At 44.6% G+C, this 21,161-nt stretch overlaps 1 protein-coding gene across 1 annotated transcript in view; it reads right to left on the bottom strand.

The window, feature by feature from the left end:
• The window catches only part of ptk7.S (protein tyrosine kinase 7 (inactive) S homeolog), a 33,962-nt gene extending 13,989 nt beyond the window's left edge, over nucleotides 1-19,973 (bottom strand). Inside the window, 10 exon segments of the mRNA NM_001099913.1 lie at nucleotides 2,303-2,422; nucleotides 2,544-2,679; nucleotides 2,843-2,976; nucleotides 4,701-4,967; nucleotides 5,345-5,475; nucleotides 6,606-6,756; nucleotides 6,855-7,045; nucleotides 9,191-9,293; nucleotides 11,371-11,664; nucleotides 19,903-19,973. Coding sequence (NP_001093383.1) covers nucleotides 2,303-2,422; nucleotides 2,544-2,679; nucleotides 2,843-2,976; nucleotides 4,701-4,967; nucleotides 5,345-5,475; nucleotides 6,606-6,756; nucleotides 6,855-7,045; nucleotides 9,191-9,293; nucleotides 11,371-11,664; nucleotides 19,903-19,942 — 1,567 coding nt within the window. The 5' untranslated portion in view covers nucleotides 19,943-19,973.
• Between the last annotated feature and the right edge of the window lie 1,188 nt (nucleotides 19,974-21,161).

Raw genomic sequence — 21,161 nt, 5'->3', positions numbered from 1 at the left:
GAAAATTGGTGGCCACGGAGGACCCCCTACAAGTTATTAAAACATTAGTGGCCAGGACCCCCCCTACAAGTTATAAAAAAAAAAAACACATTAGTGCCCGGGTCCCAACAAATTATTAAAAATAATAAAAATACAAGTTTTATTAAAAAACTGGTGGCAAGGGCCCTGATGGTATTTTTTGTAGTACCATTTTGACTTTGTGTAAGACAAAACTCAGTAAAGGAAAACCTTTAGAAATAGTCAGGCAATTTATTCTCACATAATACAACATAACAGTTTTGTCTGGGTAAGCTGTTGGAGTAACACACAGAATGTCAGCCAAGGACTTACCAAAGACACACCTCTTGGTCCAGGCATTATATAGCTTTCAGAAGGCTTTTACAATAAGTGTGACAAGGGTTTCACGGAAATACCATACATAGTCTGTCTCCTCCTTGTACAATTAATGTCCAAATGATTTACTTAGTCTTACATGTTATCAAAGGAATGTTGTAACATACTGTGCCTAGCTCCAACAGTCCACAGTAGACCATTCGCCATAATAGTCCATCCTGCCTTGGGCCATATAGCGTTATGGCGTCATAGAGGGTGGGGGTGACAAATATCAACCCTCTGACACTAGCCATTCGTCCGTCATAGGAATTGGACCGTTCCAGATATTTTTATATTTACAGCCCCTATAAGTTATATAAAATAAAAATCAGTGGCCAGGGCCTCTACCTCAGCTGGAGAGTTCGGGTGAGCTCAGGTGTCTGTCTTCAGCTTTCCTGTGCTCTGATTTGCCAGTGAAGTGTAAGTCCCGGTAATGCAGTATGGTGATTGCATAAGCTGGAGGGGAGGTTCAAACTTCACCCATCCAATCACTATGCGGCTTAACCGCGACTTACAATTTACTGGCAAATCAGAGCAGTTAGAAGATGCAGGCTCCCACCCACTCTCCCTTCTGAAGTCTCCAGCTCAGTGACAGCGGGGCCAACTATCCATGGCCGAGCCCCCCTTAAAGGGATTCTGTCATGATTTTTATGATTTCTAATTACACTGTTTACATTACAAATAATTCAATCTACAATATAAAATTTAATTCCTGAACCAGCAAGTGTATTTAGTTGTAATATTGGTGTGTAGGTGCATCTCAGGTCATTTTGCCTGGTCATGTGATTTCAGAAAGAGCCAGCACTTTAGGATGGAACTGCCTCCTGGCAGGCTGTTGTTTCTTCTACTCAATGTAACTGAATGTGTCTCAGTGGGACTTGGCTTTTACTATTGAGTGTTGTTCTTAGATATACCAGGCAGCTGTTATCTTGTGTTAGGGAGCTGCTATCTGGTTACCTTCCCATTGTTCTGTTGTTAGGCTGCTGGGGGGGAAAGGAGGGGGTGATATTACTCCAACTTGCAGTACGGCAGTAAAGAGTGACTGAAGTTTATCAGAGCACAAGTCACATGACTGGGGGCAGCTGGTAAACTGACAATATGTCTAACCCCATGTCAGATTTCAAAATTAAATATAAAAAAAAAATCTTTTCTCTTTTGAGAAATGGATTTCAGTGCAGAATTCTGCTGGAGCAGCACTATTAACTGATGCGTTTTGAAAAAAACATTTTTTCCCATGACCGTATCCCTTTAAGACAGGGATCCCCAACCTTTTTTTACCTGTGAACCACATTCAAATGTAAAAAGAGTTGGGGAGCAAAACAAGCATGAAAAAGTCCCTTGGGTGCCAAATAAGGGCTGTGATTGGCAATTTGGTAGCCTCTATGTGGACTGGCAGCCTACAGGAGACTCTACTTGGCACTATACTTAGTTTTTATGCAATTAAACTTGCCTCCAAGCCTGGAATTCAAAAATATGCAGCTGCTTTGAGGCCATTGGGATCGACATCCAAGGGGTTGGAGAGCAACATGTTGCTCACAAGCTACTGGTTGCAGATCACTGGATTAAGACCTAAAACCCTAGGGGCCCGGGACAACGCACCCCCCTGATAGCGGCCCTGGGTAGCACAGCAGATAAGGCGTAAGGGCAACAAGGTTTAGATGAGGTGGTGGAGAACAGGTACAAATATGCAGCTTATGGTAACGTGTCAGTGAAAATGAAGTGAAATGTGATGATGTTGGGATTTTATTTGAGGGTTTATGTGGGTGAAGCCAAATAGCAAATCAAGCAGTTCTGTAGATTATGGGGTTGCAGATAATGCCGACTTGCATATAGCAGGTGAGCGACATTCCTTTCTGCGCTTACATGGTTTTGGGGGAAAGGGCGGCACTTATGTGCTGATGGACCAAAGGGGTGCCAAGTCAGTACCTACCACCTTTAATCCACTGTATAGTGGGCTTCTCACGTCCTGTGGCAGAACAATGCACTGTTATCGCCTTATCCAGCTCCATGCACTGTTGTGGGCGGGGGATTGGAGTGAACTTCAGATTTTCTGCAGGATAGGAGGTGGGTGGAAGAGAGAAGAAGGCAGCTATTAGCAAGAAACACAGCAGGTGGTGCTATACGATATATTATATTAATAGAATGTTAATATTTGCTCATGCTTTGCTTACCTTGCACTTGCACCCGGGCCTGGGCATGAATAGAGCCGGCAGGGGTACTGCTCACACATCTGTACACGGTTCCATCATACACCTCTACCTGCAAGATCTTTAGCGTCCCATTAGGAAATACCTCAAAGCGAGAATCCTACGGTATGAGATGCAATTTCATTATATACAGCACAGTGATATAAACCCACCCCAGGAACAGGCTGGGCAACCAACCACTGATGGGCACTGCCACCTGTACCCACAAACACTGGGATACAAGGGAATCATGATAAATGTGCATAGGATGTAGCTCTATTTACCTTGCTGATGGGGTTGCTGTTACGGTACCAGGTTATGTTGGGTTTAAGAGACGCTTTGCTTAGACAATGCAGAAATCCGGGTTTGCCCTCCTCCATCAAACTGTCTGTCGGTCTCTCCAGCCACTCTGGAACCGCTACGAGGGATTGCAAGCATGTGGCTCAGTAAATGGAAATGGATTATGTGCATTCCCTTTATCAGCTTAGTTACTTTTTCCTGTACTTCCTTTCTTTCATTAATGTGCTTTATATATTTATATATAATGATCTTATACCTCCTAATCTGCCTCTTCTCCAGTGTAACCAATTCCGGCCTTTCCCCTTAGAGAACTAAACCCTAAAAATGAATATGGCTAAAAATGGCATATTTTATTTTATATACTGAACTTATTGCACCAGCTTAAAGTTTCAGCTTGTCAATAGTAGCAATGATCCAGGACTTCAAACTTGTCACAGGGGGTCACCATCTTGGAAAGTGTCTGTGACACTCACATGCTCAGTGGGCTCTGATTGGCTGTTGAGAAGCTAAGCTTAGGGCTCGTCACTAATTATCCAGCAGAAAATGAGCTTCCCTGGCTGTAATATAAGCTGATGCTACAGGTTTGCTGATTATTAAATTCTGATGCTAATTGCACTGGTTTCTGTGCTGCCATGTAGTAATTATGTGTATTAATTACTAATCAGCCTTATATTGTGACATTTCTATTCTATGTGTACTGTATATTGTGAGTGGCTCCCTAAGCTCAGTAAGTGACAGCAGCACAGAGCATGTGCAGTGAATCAGCAGAAAAGAAGATGGGGAGCTACTCGGGCATCTTTGGAGACACAGATCTTTACTGCTTAAGGACTGTGGTTGCCTTGGGCTGATACAGTAGCACAAAACATAATGTACAACATTTCTACCTACTTCTGCTTTAGTTCTCCTTTAACGGAGCCCTTCCAGTCACCTTTTCTATTTCATTAATATTTCCTTTGAACATTGGAACCGAAAACTACACGGCGTATTCTAGATGGACCATAACCAAAGCTGTGTAAAGGGCAAGAATGACTCTCTCTTCCAGAGAAGCTATACCCCATTTAGAACAGGACGATACGTTGTTGACCCCTGCAAATGCCGATTGGCTCTGCTTGCTACAGCCATTTATTACCCCACAAGTACCCCCGGGTCCTTCTCCATCAAGGACACATGAATGAAAGTGTTTTTGGGGAAGGTACGTATGGTTATAAGGCTAAATGCTAGCACGGAATTGCTAAGCGATAGTCCTTAAATGCTATGGTTCTCTAATATGTGGAGCAGCATTACTCTTTATGAACAACTAGATATAGAAAATATAATTCTGGATCAAGTGCCTTTGTTGCTTCTCAAAAACAACCTCACGTACAGCTACAGAGCTCATGACAAGACCCCACCCAGGCAAAGCCTTGGATTCTGGCTACTCTGAGGAGTCCTGGAGCCCAAGCCTGGGGAAGAGAACATTGCTAGGAAAGGGAAGGATATTATGTAGACTCTTAAAAGAGAAAGAAAGCTACTGAAGACATTACATGCCCTTTAAGAAATAGAAGGAACCAGATATTTGAAATAAAGGCCTCAAAAAATAATCTGTGGAGAGGATGCCAGGACCTACGAGGACCACTAGAACGAAGTACCCAATGGGCAGCCAAGATGAACCAACTGCCACCAGATTCTCTCTCTATGACTAGGTTAAGTGCATAGAAAGGGCATAAATACCAACCAGAGGGGTGCAATAGTTTGGGAAGGGCAGAGAACCTAGTATTATCCAAGCTCAAAACCCTGGGACTCTACAAAAACATGCCAACAGCCCCAGTAGGGACACTTAAACACAAAGGATTAAGCACTTACTCGCAACAGTGATTTGCAGTTCTTGTCTGCGTTCACCAGCCTTGTTGGCAGCATGACATATGTATTGGCCGGAATCCTCCTCAATAATGGGCTTGAATACCAACTCCATGCCATCCTGATAAACTCTGCCCTCAGCAGCGACTCGCTTTCCATCTCTCTCCCACCAGACGCTAGGTGGGGGTATTCCTTGTGGACGATCGCAGGCAATGCGCTGAACCAGGTCTGCTGTTAAAACTCGTGGGGGGAGGGGCCGCATTTCATCTATATCTGCAAAGTAAACGGGACGAACACAATAGAGAAATCACTGATAGGAGAAGGGCTAAGAGACCAAGTGGAGACACATGGGAGCACTAGTGGGACTCATACGGTGTTCAGGAGTAGTAGGGACACAGCACAATGTAAACAAAGTGAGATAAAGAACAAATGGGCAGGGGAGGCAAGAGATCAGAGCACAAGTCACATGACTGGGGGCAGCTGGGAAACTGACAATATGTCTACCCCCATGTCAGATTTCAAAATGAAAATATATAAAAACGTGTTTGCTCTTTTGAGAAATGGATATCAGTGCAGAGCAGCACTATTAACTGATGCATTTTGAAAAATCAGGGGGCACCGTTAAAGGGGACGAGGCTACAAGATTTTACCTGCCAGATGCAGAGAGGCCTTGAGAACAGCTTTCTTGCCGCTATACCCTGTGCCCACGCAGCTATAGACCCCACTGCTACGTGGCCTCACCGAGCTGATGAGCAGGGAACCATTCTGGAACACAGTGATGCTGCATGAAAGGAAAGGACGGGAATGAGATGGGATAATGGGGAACACCAATGATGATTGGAAGGGTCTATGGGAAAAAAAGCAGGCAGAACTGGGGTAATGGGGAACCTCAGTGTTTATATAACGACTGGTAGGGTCTATGGAAAGTAAAGGAGGTAAGATATGGGATAATGGGGATTATCAATGTGAATGTGCTGGTTGGTACGGTATATGGAAAGGAAAAAGCAAGATGAGATGGGAAAATGGTTACATTAGTTTGTATATGCCAATTGGTACATTCCACACTCACATATACAGGTATTGGGGAGAGTACCATTTCACACAGCCAGAGGGGAGTGTTGGACTTTACCTGAATTAAGAGCAGACGGCTGCATTCCACAACGAATACCCGATTCTCTGACCCCCACCTTCTACACTGTTATACTGCTATCCTGGATCACCCCTAACATTTCAGTTGGCTTCCACAAGAGAAAAGCTCAGGGAGCTGGGGCAGAACTCAAGAAGGCACCATGCAAGAGAGCTACCCTAAGGGGCAGATGTATCAAGGGTTAAATTAGACTCGGAATTGTTAAAATTTGATTTGTGTTTTTTTTTTTAAAAAATTCGAATTTCGAGATTTATCAAACTCTGACCCTTTAAGAACTCAAATTCGACTATTCGCCACCTAAAACCTGCCGAATTGCTGTTTTAGTCAATGGGAGATATCCTGGGATGAATTTGGAGTTGTTTGCTGCCTTCCTGACATTCAAGGTTTTTTTTAGGGAAAAAAAAAACTTGAATCGAGTTTTCGGTTCGATTCTATTCACCTGAGTTTAGAAAATTAGATTTTAAAAACATTTTGATTTTGAGTTCAAGGGTGTTTTAAAAAACTCGAAGAATCATGGGCCCATGATTAAATGCCCTGGTGGGTACGAAACGCGTATGGTGGATGGAGATGCAAGTATACAATTTTTAACTTTGTAAAATAGATATATTTTTTAACTTAAACTTTTCTGGTCCTGTGGATCAATTTGAGTGCCGGACAGCCCTGTTCTTTCTTCGAATTTTCTGGCGTGCTGCTCCCTAAAGCTGGGGGTCTGGGGCCAGAGGGTTCTCATCCAGTCACAGACCAGAATCCTACCAGGTACCCACCGACTCTTGTTGCTAAGAGGAACCTGATCTTCAAAGAACCATTCCTGGCTAGGGGGTGGCGTGGCACTGAACTGACAGTGAAACATGGCGTCCTCGTTCTTATTCACAACCTGATCCTCTGGAATCACCACGGCCTGTGGGAAGCTCTCGTCTGGGAAGAAAGAGTGTCAGTTACCCACTTACCGGATTTAGTAGGAAACACAGTGACACTACTGTTTATAGAAACCCACAACACAACTTGGCTCTCACCTATAATACTCAGGGTGAAGTTGCGATTGCTGCAGACAGACCCAGCTGCATTGTGGGCGCAGCAGTAATACTCCCCGCTATCATCTGCTCCTGCGCTGTGCAGAGTGAGTGTGCGCTCCTTGTTACTCAACGAGGTGGCCTGCCCATCATCCGCTAATGGGGTCCCATCTCGGAACCAGTGACAGATTGGACTGTGAAAGAGAAACAGGAAAGAGAAATGGGTTACTAAGCATGCAGTGCAGATCTGACTACTGGTGGTGCCACTTACTTGCCTTGTGCAACTTATTTAAAGGAGAAATTTACCCCCAAAATGAATATTTAGTTTATATTATATTAAGTGACATATTAAAGGAAAAGGAAAGTTGCTTCCTCTTGGGGGTGCTGGTGCTCCTATCAGCAGAAAACTGCACCGGCCCGGGGTTATACCAGTGAGCACCACAGAGCGATCCTCTTCTGGCTTCTTCTTTCTTCAAATTTCCCGGGGCAAACACATGCGCCGTTGAACGAAATAGGCGACTTTTTTGTTAAAGTTCGGCTTTTGGTTCTACTGCACAAGGGCAGCCGTGCAGAGAAAGCAGAAGCCAGAAGAGGATCGCTCGTGGTGCTCACTTATATAACCCCCAGGCCGGTGCAGTTTTCTGCCGATAGGAGCACCTGCCTGGGGTTTTAGGTAAGTCAATACAATCACTTGGGGGTGTCTAACATTTGGCAGCCCCAAGTGCTCAACTACTTTCCTTTTCCTTTAAAGAACCTTACCAAACTGGAATATATATTTAAGTAAATGTTGTCCTTTTACATCTCTTGCCTTGAACCACCATTTCGTGATGGTCTGTGTGCTGCCTCAGAGATCACCTGACCAGAAATACTGCAGCTCTAACTATAACAGGAAGAGATCACCTGACCAGAAATACTGCAGCTCTAATTGTAACAGGAAGAGATCGCCTGACCAGAAATACTGCAGCTCTAAAGCTGGCCATAGACGCAAAGATCTCATCATACGAATCAAGGATTCGTACGATTTTCGGAAGGTGTGTGTGGAGAGTCCCGACTTTTTTCGCCGGCGGAGATCAGTCGTTTGGTCGTTCGGACAGGTAAGAAAATTTCTGGCGGCTGCGGGTAATATCTCTGCGTGTATTGCCGATCGTACAATTTTTTTAGTGGGAGACTGTCACTAGCTTTGTCTATCGTACGATTGCTGTCAGGGGCAGAACATCGGCTGATCTGTTCTTTTACTACTTTATTTGGTCGGAATGATAAGACTTTGATACAAATGGTTAGTGGCAGGTCGGGAGATGGGAAAGTCCGATCGTACATTGATTCGTACGATCGGATCTTTGCGCCTGTGGCCAGCTTTACTGTAACAGGAAGAGACCACCTGACCAGAATTACTGCAGTTCTAACTAACAGGAAGAGATCACGTGACCAGAAATACTGCAGCTCTAACTGTAACAGGATGTGATCACCTGACCAGAATTACTGCAGTTCTAACTGTAACAGGAAGAGATCACGTGACCAGAAATACTGCAGCTCTAACTGTAACAGAAAGAGATCACGTGACCAGAAATACTGCAGCTCTTAAGGTGGTCATTCACGGAGAGATCCGCTTGTTTGGCGATGTCGCCAAACGAGCGGATCTCTCCCCGATATGCCCACCTTGAGGTGGGCAATATCGAGCTGATCCGATTGTGGACCCTAGGGCCCAACGATCGGATCCTAACGGTGGCTTTACGGGAGGTCGGATCACGGGACGGCATCAACGAACAGATGCCGCGATCCGATGGGATTTTTAGTCCCATCTGATAGAGATCTGGCTGACGTTCGGCCAGATCTCGATCGGGGGGCGCCATACAGAAAAGGCCACGGTCCATCGTGCGTCGCTCGATTTCTCCTCCCTGGCTATCTCCTATAAGGAAAGCAGGGAGGAGAAATCGCGCCCTGCACAATGGATCGCTTTTCTGAAGAGGAGTACAAGCGGAGTTTCGGTAAGTTATTTCTTAATAAAGACTTAACGATTTAAAAGTTTAATTTGTCATTGTGGTTTTTTTTTTCTTTCTATACTAACGAAATTTAAAAAAAAAAAAATTATGTTACTGATCCTTTAAGTATATGAGCTTTTACATGGGTTTATTATTGGGTCCCTGTCTGATTTCCAGTGTAATGCAATGGACTCCTTTGTATGTATGCACAGTATAGCAGGCCAACGATTACTCATATTCTCAGACTACTGGTGTTAGGTATTAGGGGCAACTTAGACTCATGCATAGCACACAGTGCCCTAATGGGAATCCACGAATGGTACAAATATCCTCCGTAACTGTAACGTGGCAAGTACTTACCGTGGGTGTCCATCTATGTGGCATCTCAATGTGACCCGAGAGGAGCTCTGGATGTCGCTGGCACTAGCCGGATCCTGCAGCGTGACACGGCCGCTCTCTATCCCTGTATGAGAAACACACGTGTAAGGGAATTAGCATGTGGGTGGAGCTGGATGGCTGAAAATGGATGGATGGTGCTTTTCACAGATTAAAAAGAGTCCAGCAAATTAATTGCAGGGATCAATATAGACCCCCTAATGTAAGTGAAGAGGAGGAGGCTGAGCTCCTGTTGCAAATAGAAAAGGCTTCTAGGGGCAAGTAATGATAATGGGGATTTTAATTAACCAGATATTCACAGGAGCAACAGTACTGCGGGGGCAGAAACTATTTTCCTTTTTTTTTTAAAAAAAAAAAACACATCAGTTAATAGTGCTGCTCCAGCAGAATTCTGCACTGAAATCCATATCTCAAAAGAGCAAACAGATTTATTTAAATTTAATTTTGAATTCTGACATGGGGCTAGACATATTGTCAGTTTCCCAGCTGCCCCAGTCATGTGAAACCTGACTGTATGCAGTGAAATTCTCCCTTCGTTTACTGCTGTGGATAGGAATTGTCAGACGGTCCCTAACTGCTGAGCAGGGAAACAATCATACTTATGAACAGCAGGGGGAGCCCCCGCCTTACTTCCCAGCCATGCAGAACTCAAGCAGCTTTGTTTGTGATGACCCCTAAGCAGCCCAGACCACACTGAGCATGTGCACAGTCTTGGTCTTGCAAAGATGTATAATAAAGTTACAAGATGACAGCCCCCTGTGGCCAACTTTGAAAGCATAAATCATTTGTTTGATTAGGCTTGTGGTGCAGTAAGTTCATGTTTATATTTAGTATACAAAATACAGAATTTCTCGTCTTATTCTATTTTAGACTTTACATGCCCTTTAAACAAGTAGTGTTTCAGGCTGATTTATTGAATATTTCTGCAAAAACCCTAATAATTCCTCCTTTACCTTCCACTTCCTGATCCCTGAATTCCCAGGCTGTGCAGGGGAGCCGGCGGCTCTCAGCACTGTAGGACAGGAACCAATCAGCAGCTAGCATGACCTGATAGGGAACTGAAGTCGGTCTGTGCTTGTGTGACTGCAGGGCTGTGATTGGCTGCCCCCCTCCTACTGTGCTTCTGGCAGGGACCGTTAGGACACGCCCACCCCTCATTTGAAACACAGAAAGGGACCAGAGAACATCCATAGGGAGCTCCAATAAAGGGGTGATTTTTAAGGATAATATTAATTTTTAGCACCATGTAAAAGCAACACCATATATTATTTATAATTGCCTACAAAATTAGGGTTTATTCATTTATCCTATATGTCTCCTTTAAGTCATTAAAGGAGAACTCCGGCTTACAAACCAAAATCCAATAAAGAGGCCACATAACACAGAAACCCCTAATATACCCATAACAGTTACCTGTTTCTTTAAAAGTATGAATAAATGGCATTTTCTATGCTGAAATCCAGCTGTGTAACAGTTCTTCTCTTTCTGCATCATTTGAAATCCTGGCAGGGAAGGAGGGACTAAACACTGATGTTACAAATTGTAACAACTTCTCCACAGCTTACAGACAGCATGCAGGAACTACATAACCCACAATGCATTGCACTGGGATGTTCCTTTCCTTATTGAAATCACATGTGCAGGGAATTGTGGGGTTTGGAGGATGCAAGCTGAGGACAGATGGGATACAAAGTATCAGTAGTCAGACAGATCAGCAGGAGAGCAGGGGGCTGGGCTTAGGGAACTGGGCTTAGGGAACTGTTCCAAACCACCAAAAATCATGAAAAGTCTGCATATTTTTTTAATTGATGTATATTGCAAAGTTGCTTGAAATTATGTTTACTTTTCAAAAAGCTTAAGTTATGTTTTTGTGGAGTTCCCCGTTAATGAACAAGTTAAAAAAGTGGACCCAATAGTGAGGGGCCTCACTAAGAACCCTACTCCGAGTAGAGCATGTTCCAACCATGAGCATGTGCTAGCTTGAGTGCCCTGGTTTGTAAAGGTGTTGGTAGATAGTGCATAATTAGAACCATAGGTTACTTTGGTTCACTAAACGGAGAGTCATGGACAATTAATTTGCACATAGTTGTAATTGTTGTCCAACTTCTCTGACTGCAATGTACAAGAACTATAGCGGCACTCACACTTGATGTTGAAGGAAGCGATGTTGCTCCTCCCCTCTTCCCCTGTGGACGGGTTACGGACAACGCACTGGAAGGTCCCGCCATCTTGTTTTCTGTCCACAGCCGTGAATGTCAGACTCCCGCCATCTTGGTATCGCCTCTCCGTGTCACGTACTGGCACCCCATTCTGCAGCCACTCAAACTGCAATGCCACAGGCTCTTCGACTTCACAGCGCAGTATGGCACTCCTTCCATGCAATGCATCCTGGGAGGACGGCTCTTTAGTAAATATGATAGCCGCTCTGGCGCTCACCACTGTAGAGAGAAAGAAATCTGGATTAGAAGGGTCCCTGTGTGCAACTCTCACATTAGTGTACAAACACACACACTGACAAAATATTTACCACAGAAAAACTCACCTAATTCCTAGTCATTCCTATGGCATTTTTAGAAGTGTATTTATCAAATGGATCAGATATACTGGCCGTATTGTATCTTTGGCCAGGAAGCTCTTCCCCAGCTTGTATTGGGCAATGCCCCACTGATCAGAAAAACTACCAGGTCTGCTGGGGCCCACAAGGTGGCTGGGGGGGGGGGGCTTTGGTTAAAGGAACAGGAACACCAAAAAATGAAAGTGTTTTAAAGTAATAAATATATAATGCAGCGTTGCCCTGCACTGGTAAAACTGCTGTGTTTGCTTCAGAAACACTACTATAGTTTATATAAACAAGTTGCTGTGTAGCCAGGGGGGCAGCCATTCAAGCAAAGGATACACAGTAGATAACAGATAAGTACTACTATAGTTTATATAAACAAGCTGCTGTGTAGCCATGGGGGCAGCCATTCAAGCACAGGATACACAGTAGATAACAGATAAGTACTACTATAGTTTATATAAACAAGCTGCTGTGTAGCCATGGGGGCAGCCATTCAAGCACAGGATACACAGTAGATAACGGATAAGTACTACTATAGTTTATATAAACAAGCTGCTGTGTAGCCATGGGGGCAGCCATTCAAGCACAGGATACACAGTAGATAACAGATAAGTACTACTATAGTTTATATAAACAAGCTGCTGTGTAGCCATGGGGGCAGCCATTCAAGCACAGGATACACAGTAGATAACAGATAAGTACTACTATAGTTTATATAAACAAGCTGCTGTGTAGCCATGGGGGCAGCCATTCAAGCACAGGATACACAGTAGATAACAGATAATCTCTGTAGAACATAATGGCGTTATCTGTTATCCACTATTTAACCTGTGCCATAAAGCTTTTTTTTCAATTTCTATAAATAAATTGCTACACAGCAGCTTGTTTAAAAAAAAATATAGTAGTACTTATCTGTTATCTACTGTGGCTATACAGCAGCTTGTTTATATAAACTATAGTAGTACTTATCTGTTATGTACTGTGTATCCTGTGCTTGAATGGCTGCCCCCATGGCTACACAGCAGCTTGTTTATATAAACTATAGTAGTGTTTCTAAAGCAAACACACCAGCTTTACCAGTGCAGGGCAACACTACATGATATTTTCATTACTTTAAAACACTTTAATTTTTTGGCATTACTGTGATTAGAAGTGAATCAGAAGTGGGTAATGCAATGAGGGGCTGATAATGGAAGGGAAATCACACTGATCAATAGAAACAACTCCCAGCGCTGGGCCACAAAGATTTCCTGTAGAATTGAAATAAGAGCCAGGGGGCTGGAGGGGAGAGAAACAACAGGTAAAGGACGGAATGTCAAGATCAATCCCTACCATTAACTCTTTCTCTGCCAAACCAGGCCACTGACAGACATGCATGCAATTAACACGGTCATTGCCACACACCCCAAGTAACCCTTTCTCTGCCATGCTAGGGCCTGGCCCATCTATTATTCCTTTCAAGGTCATAAAAATGCTGAACTACTAACCCCTTCCCTGCCAGAAAACTATCATGACCAACAGTCATACAGAGAATAGTAGGTGTATATGTATAGTCTGTGTATATAATGCTATTTGTACAAGAAGCTTTTTGAATTTTCTGCCTCACGCACCAAAAGAAAGAGGCCCCTTCTCTACTCAAATAATTAGTACCTCCCACCGGCTGCTCTAGAAATGCCACCAAGTAGTATTAACTCCTTCAATCCCTCAAACCACACAGCAGCACATAATCTCGTCTCCCAAAAGACAAGGCGGTCACTAGGTGAGCAGTAGTTATCCCATTCACTACAAGTAAACTATAAAGGACGGCAGAAGACTAGAAGCCATAGGCCAAGCACCAACTTGGAGCCAGAATCTGGCCAATGATGTCACACATTGCCCAAACTCAGTAGGACAGGAGCCAGAATCAGGCCAGTGATGTCACACATTGCCCAAGCCCAGTAGGTCAGGAGCCAGAATCTGGCCAATGATGTCACACATTGCCCAAACCCAGTAGGTCAGGAGCCAGAATCTGGCCAATGATGTCACACATTGCCCAAACCCAGTAGGTCAGGAGCCAGAATCTGGCCAATGATGTCACACATTGCCCAAGCCCAGTAGGTCAGGAGCCAGAATCTGGCCAATGATGTCACACATTGCCCAAACCCAGTAGGTCAGGAGCCAGAATCTGGCCAATGATGTCACACATTGCCCAAGCCCAGTAGGTCAGGAGCCAGAATCTGGCCAATGATGTCACACATTGCCCAAACCCAGTAGGTCAGGAGCCAGAATCAGGCCAGTGATGTCACACATTGCCCAAACCCAGTAGGTAAGGAGCCAGAATAAGGCCAGTGATGTCACATATTGTCCAAACTCAGTAGGTCAGGAGCCAGAATCTGCCAATGGTTATATACAGTAACATGGACGCAGGCAAGCCAAGACAACACAAAATACGGAAAAAGAAAGCACGAGTTAATTCCCAGCATGTCTTCCTATACAGCAATGTCAGTAAGAAAGGCTCAGACAAATAACAAGGAAACCCATAGAGGCCACAACACGTTGATTTGCCATGAGAGGTCACTGCCAATTTAAATCTCATTATATGGCAATTGTGGGATTAAAGTGCAGCATTTCTCTAGTTTAGCAGCAAAAAGAGGGGTCAGTAGCTCCCATTATAACCCAATAAATGGGCCCCGCTCCCCTCTCATGGGGCCAGATGCAGTGAATCGGTGCTCTATTTATACCTTTTATTTACTTACAGGTAACTGATCCCATTACTGGTCCTACCGGCCCAGCCCTTCCTCCTTGCATGGTAGTGTGCTGCTGCCTAGTAACCCTCCCATATGAACAACGGTACAGGCTTGTCTGCTCTCCCACCGACTCCCAGCCCCTTGTACAGAGGGAACCTCCTTTAGTACTGAGCCAGGAGAGCAAAACACGAGATACGGCCCCTGGGCCTCCTATACTGGGGGACTTTCCTTTAGTATTGAGCCAGGAGAGCAAGACCAGAGATACGGCCCCTGGGCCTCCTATACTGGGGGATTTTCCTTTAGTACTGAGCCAGGAGAGCAGAGCATTGTACAAGATGAAGACCCAATAAGCCCTTGGGCCACAGTGGCTGCAGGCAACTGTTTAAGAAATTTCCTTTCATTAATGGTACAAAAGAGAGCAAACTCTCAGTCCAGTTGCCCCAGGGGCAGTAAGATTAATAAAGAAGGGCGGCTGTGCAGGACAGTAAAACGCTGGGCAGATTGCAGCCATTAAAGCAGAACAGGAAGCTCTCTCTTTAGATGAAAGGGGAAATGGGCGGGGCAGAGGAAGGGAGGGAGGGATTAAAGCTGCAGTAAGTATAAGGTAAGTAGAAGCACAAGGATATAGCCTCCAGTATCCCCTGTACACTGACTCAATACCTCACACACAACTTTACCCACTCTCTTAACTTTAATTCCCTCGGTCCGGCATTCGCATCACCTGGGGAATTAGAAATGCACTGTAAGTTACCCACAAGGACAGCGGCCCGGGGGGTCATTTTCTGAGGCCACGTGTAGGAGAAGGCTCCACTGATCAGTGATGAGCAGCAGCTCAGTGCACAAGCACCAATAATGGCCTGAACTTACCCAGATACAAATTGGGCCACCATAATAATAATAATGTTACACCTCAGCAAAATACAGATAAACTGCACCACAGAGCTAACAGTCTAACAGTAATAGAAGCCAACACAGATACAGTAGGGCCTGAACCTACAATGGAAATTAAGAAGTGGAGAGAATATGGGGGTGAATTCTATGCCGGGAGGTTGCTTCTATTAAGATAACCATGTAGGGAAGATGCTTTACTGATATATAAAGTGAGGGCACTGCCATACAACTCTCCCCAGGGCTAAGAGGAAGGCACAAGACAGTCGGTGCAATGATACATCTGCTCCTATACACCCCATGGTCACTGCTCTCCAGTCATATGAACCCACTGCCCCCCTGAAGAGAGCACTGAATTGTGTGTAGTACAGCTCAGTGGCATTCCCAGAAGGGAATAGTACAGCTCAGTGGCAGACCCAGAAGGGAATGGTACAGCTGAGCGGCAGTCCCAGAAGGGAATAGTACAGCTCAGAGACAGTCCCAGAAGGGAATAGTACAGCACAGCGCAGTCCCAGAAGGGAATAGTACAGTTCAGAGACAGTCCCAGAAGGGATGGTACAGCTGAGCGGCAGTCCCAGAAGGGAATAGTAAAGCTCAGAGACAGTTTCAGAAGGGAATAGTACAGCTCAGCGCAGTCCCAGAAGGAAATAGTACAGCTCAGAGACCGTTTCAGAAGGGAATAGTATAGCTGAGAGGCAGTCCTAGAAAAGGAATAGTACAGCTCAGCGCAGTCCATGAAGGGAACCCAGTGGTTGCTCCACAGTATTCAATGTACCAAGCTTCCCATCGGTACATATCCATAGGATTGAAGGGTCCATATTTTTTTTGCAGCAATAATCCTATTGAGAACCCTGAGAGAGGGGAGGGTAGGGGAAGGGGTAAAAGAGAGAACCCCTGCAGTGGAAGCAGAGGATAGAGCAGCAGGAAGATAGAGGTTTCTAAAAAACCAAAACAAACTCTCAGCCTTTTGTCCCACCCCTTTCTCACACCTGTCATGGCCCTGTAATGTTCTTCATACCTGTCCAGTGCTTGTGCAGAATTGGGAGCCAGCCCCTGTTGGGCCCCTCAAACTCCAGGTGGGTGGGAAGAGAGCCCTAAGCAAACAGCATTTACATCCACAACTTGTGTGTAGGAGTCTCTCCCTTTTTGTTGTCACACAGCAACGTCCACTATTAAATTACGTTCCTCACCCCTCAGAACATTAATAGGAAAAGGTTTCATATTTGTAACTGGAAATGTCTTCTCTTTAGGCTAATAGAAATTATTTTTTTATACATAGATGTAAGTGGCAAAACAAGGGAGGGCAGAGCTCCTTCCTGTACTTTCTCTTCCCAATCCCTCCTTGCCCTGCTCCACCAACTTCCTTCTCCCTACATCCTCTGCACCATCTCCACAATCCTCCCTTCTTTCTCTAGAGTTTACCTTTAGTAACCAAGGGACTGCATTCAGCTTAAATACTCACCAACAGAGCTCACACTCAGTAACCAAAGGACAGCATTCAGCTTCTATGCTAACCCACAGAGCTCGTACTCAGTAACCAAGAGCCTGCATTCAGCTTCTATACTGAACCACACAGCTAACACTCAGTAACCAGGGACTGCATTCAACTTCTATACTGACCCACAGGGCTTGCAGTCAGTAACCAAGGCTCCGCATTCAGCTTATATACTGACCAACAGAGCTTTAGTAACGAGTTACTTATGTGGGCCATATAACCAGGACTAGTTGAGTAAGCACTGATATATATCCATACGCACATGCCGGAGAGAGCAAACACTCATATATACCCACAGACAGTGATGGAACACTCACACAGACAGATAGGGACAGAGATACAGACACAGGCCCTTGTACATAAGAAATAATTCCCAACTTGCAGTAAGAAGAACATTGACTAGAGCGGCCGTGTGCTTTATTATAGTACTCACAACAAGTTTGTTCCCAAGATGCCTAGTGTTCCCAATAAGTTGCACCATATGATACCAGCATGAGATAGGAGTGCGGGAGTAAAGGGAGAGAGCTGGGGGAAGTGCATGAGTCTGAAGGTAACCAGATTCCCCAGAGCCCTGTGGCTATGAGCCTGCTGGAGAAAGGAAGAATCTGCATAATAAAGGCAACCAGTGTCTGTATTGTCTAGCCAGCCAAGCCCCTATCCCCCATCATAAGGTTCTTACATTCCACCTCCCCAAAACAACCCTAAGTACCCCCCACATGGCCAAAACCTCCACCTGGTACCTCAGTTCACCTACTACCTCTCCAATCCTTCAATCCCCTGCCCAACTCCTGACCCCTCTGCTTAAAATACTGCACCCCGACCTACCTACTAGCTCTCTGCCTCCAACCCTGCGCCCTGCATCTTTAAATTAACTGTTAGTAGGATGTAGAGTGTGATATTCTGAGCCAATTTGCAATTGGTTTTCATTTTTTATTATTTGTGGGAGTTATTTAGCTTTTAATTCGGCCGCTCTCCAGTTTGCAATTTCAGCCATCTAGTTGCTAAGGTCCAAATTACCCTAACAACCATGCACTGATTTGAATAATAGACTTATATATATATAAAAATAATGAAGACCAATTGAAAAGTTACTTAGAATTGGCCATTCTATAAGTTATTAAATATAACTTAAAGGGGTGGTTCAGACTAGTTGTTTTCAGATAGATCACCAGAAATAATGACTTTTTCCAACGACTTTCTATTTTCTGTGTGACTGTTTTTCTAATATTTTTTTATTTTTTTTTCTATAAGGTGTTTTACCGGCTAGGACGGTAAAATACCGGCAGGGTGGCAACCCTACTTGTCATCCAATCACTTGTCTCACTCTCCTTCCCTTTCCTGACTCCATATCTATCCAATCCCATAGCCCAAATTTCATCTCTTTGCAACCAACCTCCTGCCATTCCATCCTGCAACCCAGATCCTTCCTGCCACCCCGTTACAGTTTCACCTTTCCAAAGACCACCTTCCCTTTCCCTGGGTAACGCCTCCCCCTGCCCCTGGGCAACACTAGTAAATAACACAGGGCATTACAAATAAGGGAACCCCATCAATATAAGGGTAAGGGCACACACGAAGATTCGGGGAGATTTAGTCGCCCAGCTACATCTCTTCTATCGGGCAATTTATCTCCCTGAAAAGCCTTCCCGCTGGCTATAATCTAAATCACTAGACGGATGCCACTCAAAGTGCTTCGCCCCAAGTTGCCTCACGAGAAAAATTCGGACAACTTCGGAAAACGAGTGGCATCCTGCCAGCGATTTCGATTCTAGTCGGCGGGAAGGCTTTTCGGGGAGGTTAGTCGCCAGAAGAAGAGGCGATGTAGATGGGTGACTAATTCCCCCTGAATCTTAGCAGGTGCCCTTACCCTAAGACAAGCTGTGAAGTAACACTTGAGATGCTTTGGTTTGTCCCCGGGAAGGGGGGTGTATAGACCCTCTGTTGACTAATTCTGCCATTCAAGCTGCAATGCACTGGAATCCTAGTCACTCAATCCAGCAGAACATACAGCAGAACATACAGGCAAATTAATGGTGGCCATAGACGCAACAATTACGATCTTTCCTGAAAAAGATGTTTCCAAGAAAGATCGTGCGTTTCAATACACACGTGTAGAGCTGAATGGTCAGATATACATATAGAAACAATAGAATTCAATAGAATGGGTTCATTCAAAGGCGTCCAATCAAAATTTTCCATCCAGCCCAACCGACGAGCCGACCGATATCCAAGTCTTCTGCCAATATCGGTCGGCTCTTTTTCCACCATACACACACTGAATATCGTATGGAAAATGAGTTTCTTACGACATTATCTGCGTGTTTATGGCCACCTTTACGGACACATATATATTGGCTAGGTGTGGGATCCATTCTGCAGAAACCCTTTATCCAGAATCTTCAGAATTACTGTAAAGGAAGGCAGTCTCTCCAGAGTCAAATATAATTAAATTACATTTTCTTTCTAAAAATTATTGTCTTTTTCTCTGTAATAAAAAAACAGGACATTTTACTTGATCACAACTAAGATATAATATTAATTACTGGAGGCAAAACAATCCTATCAGATTTAAGATTTACATTATTTTTAATTAGACACACTGGTAAATCTGCCGTTTCTGCTTCAGAAACACTAATATAGTTCATATAAACAAGCTGCTGTGTAGCCATGGGGGCAGCCATTCAAGCACAGGATACAGAGTAGATAACAGATAAGTACTACTATAGTTTATATAAACAAGCTGCTGTGTAGTCATGGGGGCAGCCATTCAAGCACAGGATACACATCCTTTATGAATGGGAAGGTTTGGTGACTCAATATTCCAGCACCGAATACAATTGTGTATAGAAGATCAGCTGCCTGGCAGGACCCCAATACAGTGATATTGTCCCTCCTGTACAATTACTACAATACAGAGATTCTGTTCCTCGCACACAAATGCCCAAATACAAACAGAATCTCCCCACACACAGGGTGACATTATATCTGCCCTATCCCGGGTACCCACCGACCAGCAGGATGAGCGCAGAGAGCACAATCGGCCCCATATTCCTGCCCCGGATCCTCTCAGTGCATCGCGGCCTCTCCCCTCACAGGGCTCCCAGGAACCCGCAACAACTTCTAGTTTTTCCCACAATCCCCCAGTCCCGAAGGCGTAGCCTAAGCAGGAGGCGTCACTGAATTCTGGGGCGGAAACTGAAGGCAAAAACCCCAAAGCAGCCATCTTTCTCCAGGGAACCTCTCAGCCGTCCTGCTTTACGTAGTGCGTGCCTCCAACTATCGTCATCTTTATTCTGGGAAAGCCAGGATTGGTCAGTGAGAAATGGGTCACGCCCTATCCTGACTATGTGATTGGTTTCAGCCAGAGTGGGGAGCGCTGTACTATTGGCCATTCACACGCTTGTCTGCAACCTCAGATGAACCTGAGTCTGACACTTGATCAACCTTAGACTGTAAGCTCTGTGAGCATGAGCAGGCCTTTTTTGTACCAGTCATCTGCTTCACTGCGATAGGCAGGGTTGCCAGGTCTAATTTTCAAAGTCAGCTGCAATACCAGCCAAGAGGCACCTCAAAAGTAGCCCCGACAATAGCACAATATGTGCAGTGAAAAAAATAAATATATATATATGCTAAAAAATGCTTTTTTTAAATTTTCACTGTTTGCTAATTTTTCCATGAAGTAAAATGGGACGGATTTTCCCATCACGAGGGACGTAACTACAGAGGGGGGCCCAGGAGGTATAGGGGCCCCATAAGGCCTAATACATATATAATTCAATAAATATTGGTAAAACAGCTCAACCTATAGACATTTTGGTGGCTGGTAGAGTTTTGCCCCAAAATTGTCTGAAATTGAGTAAAGTCACGGGAAAATGCGAGAATGCTTAAGAGGGAGAGGAGACTGGGGTACAGAGCCCAAAATTTGGTAACTCTTGACTTCTACACAAGTCAGTCCCATTGCATGCTGGGTATTGTAGTCTTACATTAAACTTGACAGTCGGCAAATTGTTAAACAAATACTACATTACCCAACATGCATTGGGAGACACAGGCTTGGCACATTAGGGCAAGAAAAAACTCAGGCTCATTTACAAAGTATAAACTAGCTAAAGGCCCAAAAAGTAGCCCAAAACCGTACCTTGGCTAGTTTGTACTTTCAAAACCTGCCTGGGCATTAAATTAGTAGTCCAATATGGCTGGAAAACTGCCAACCTGGCAACCCTGGCTATAGGCAATGCAGGGCCCCCAAGTGAAAAGGCAGGGGAA

Source organism: Xenopus laevis, chromosome 5S, assembly GCF_017654675.1.
Source record: "Xenopus laevis strain J_2021 chromosome 5S, Xenopus_laevis_v10.1, whole genome shotgun sequence".
Taxonomy (NCBI): Eukaryota; Metazoa; Chordata; class Amphibia; order Anura; family Pipidae; genus Xenopus; species Xenopus laevis.
This window is presented reverse-complemented; position numbering and strand designations above follow the sequence as displayed.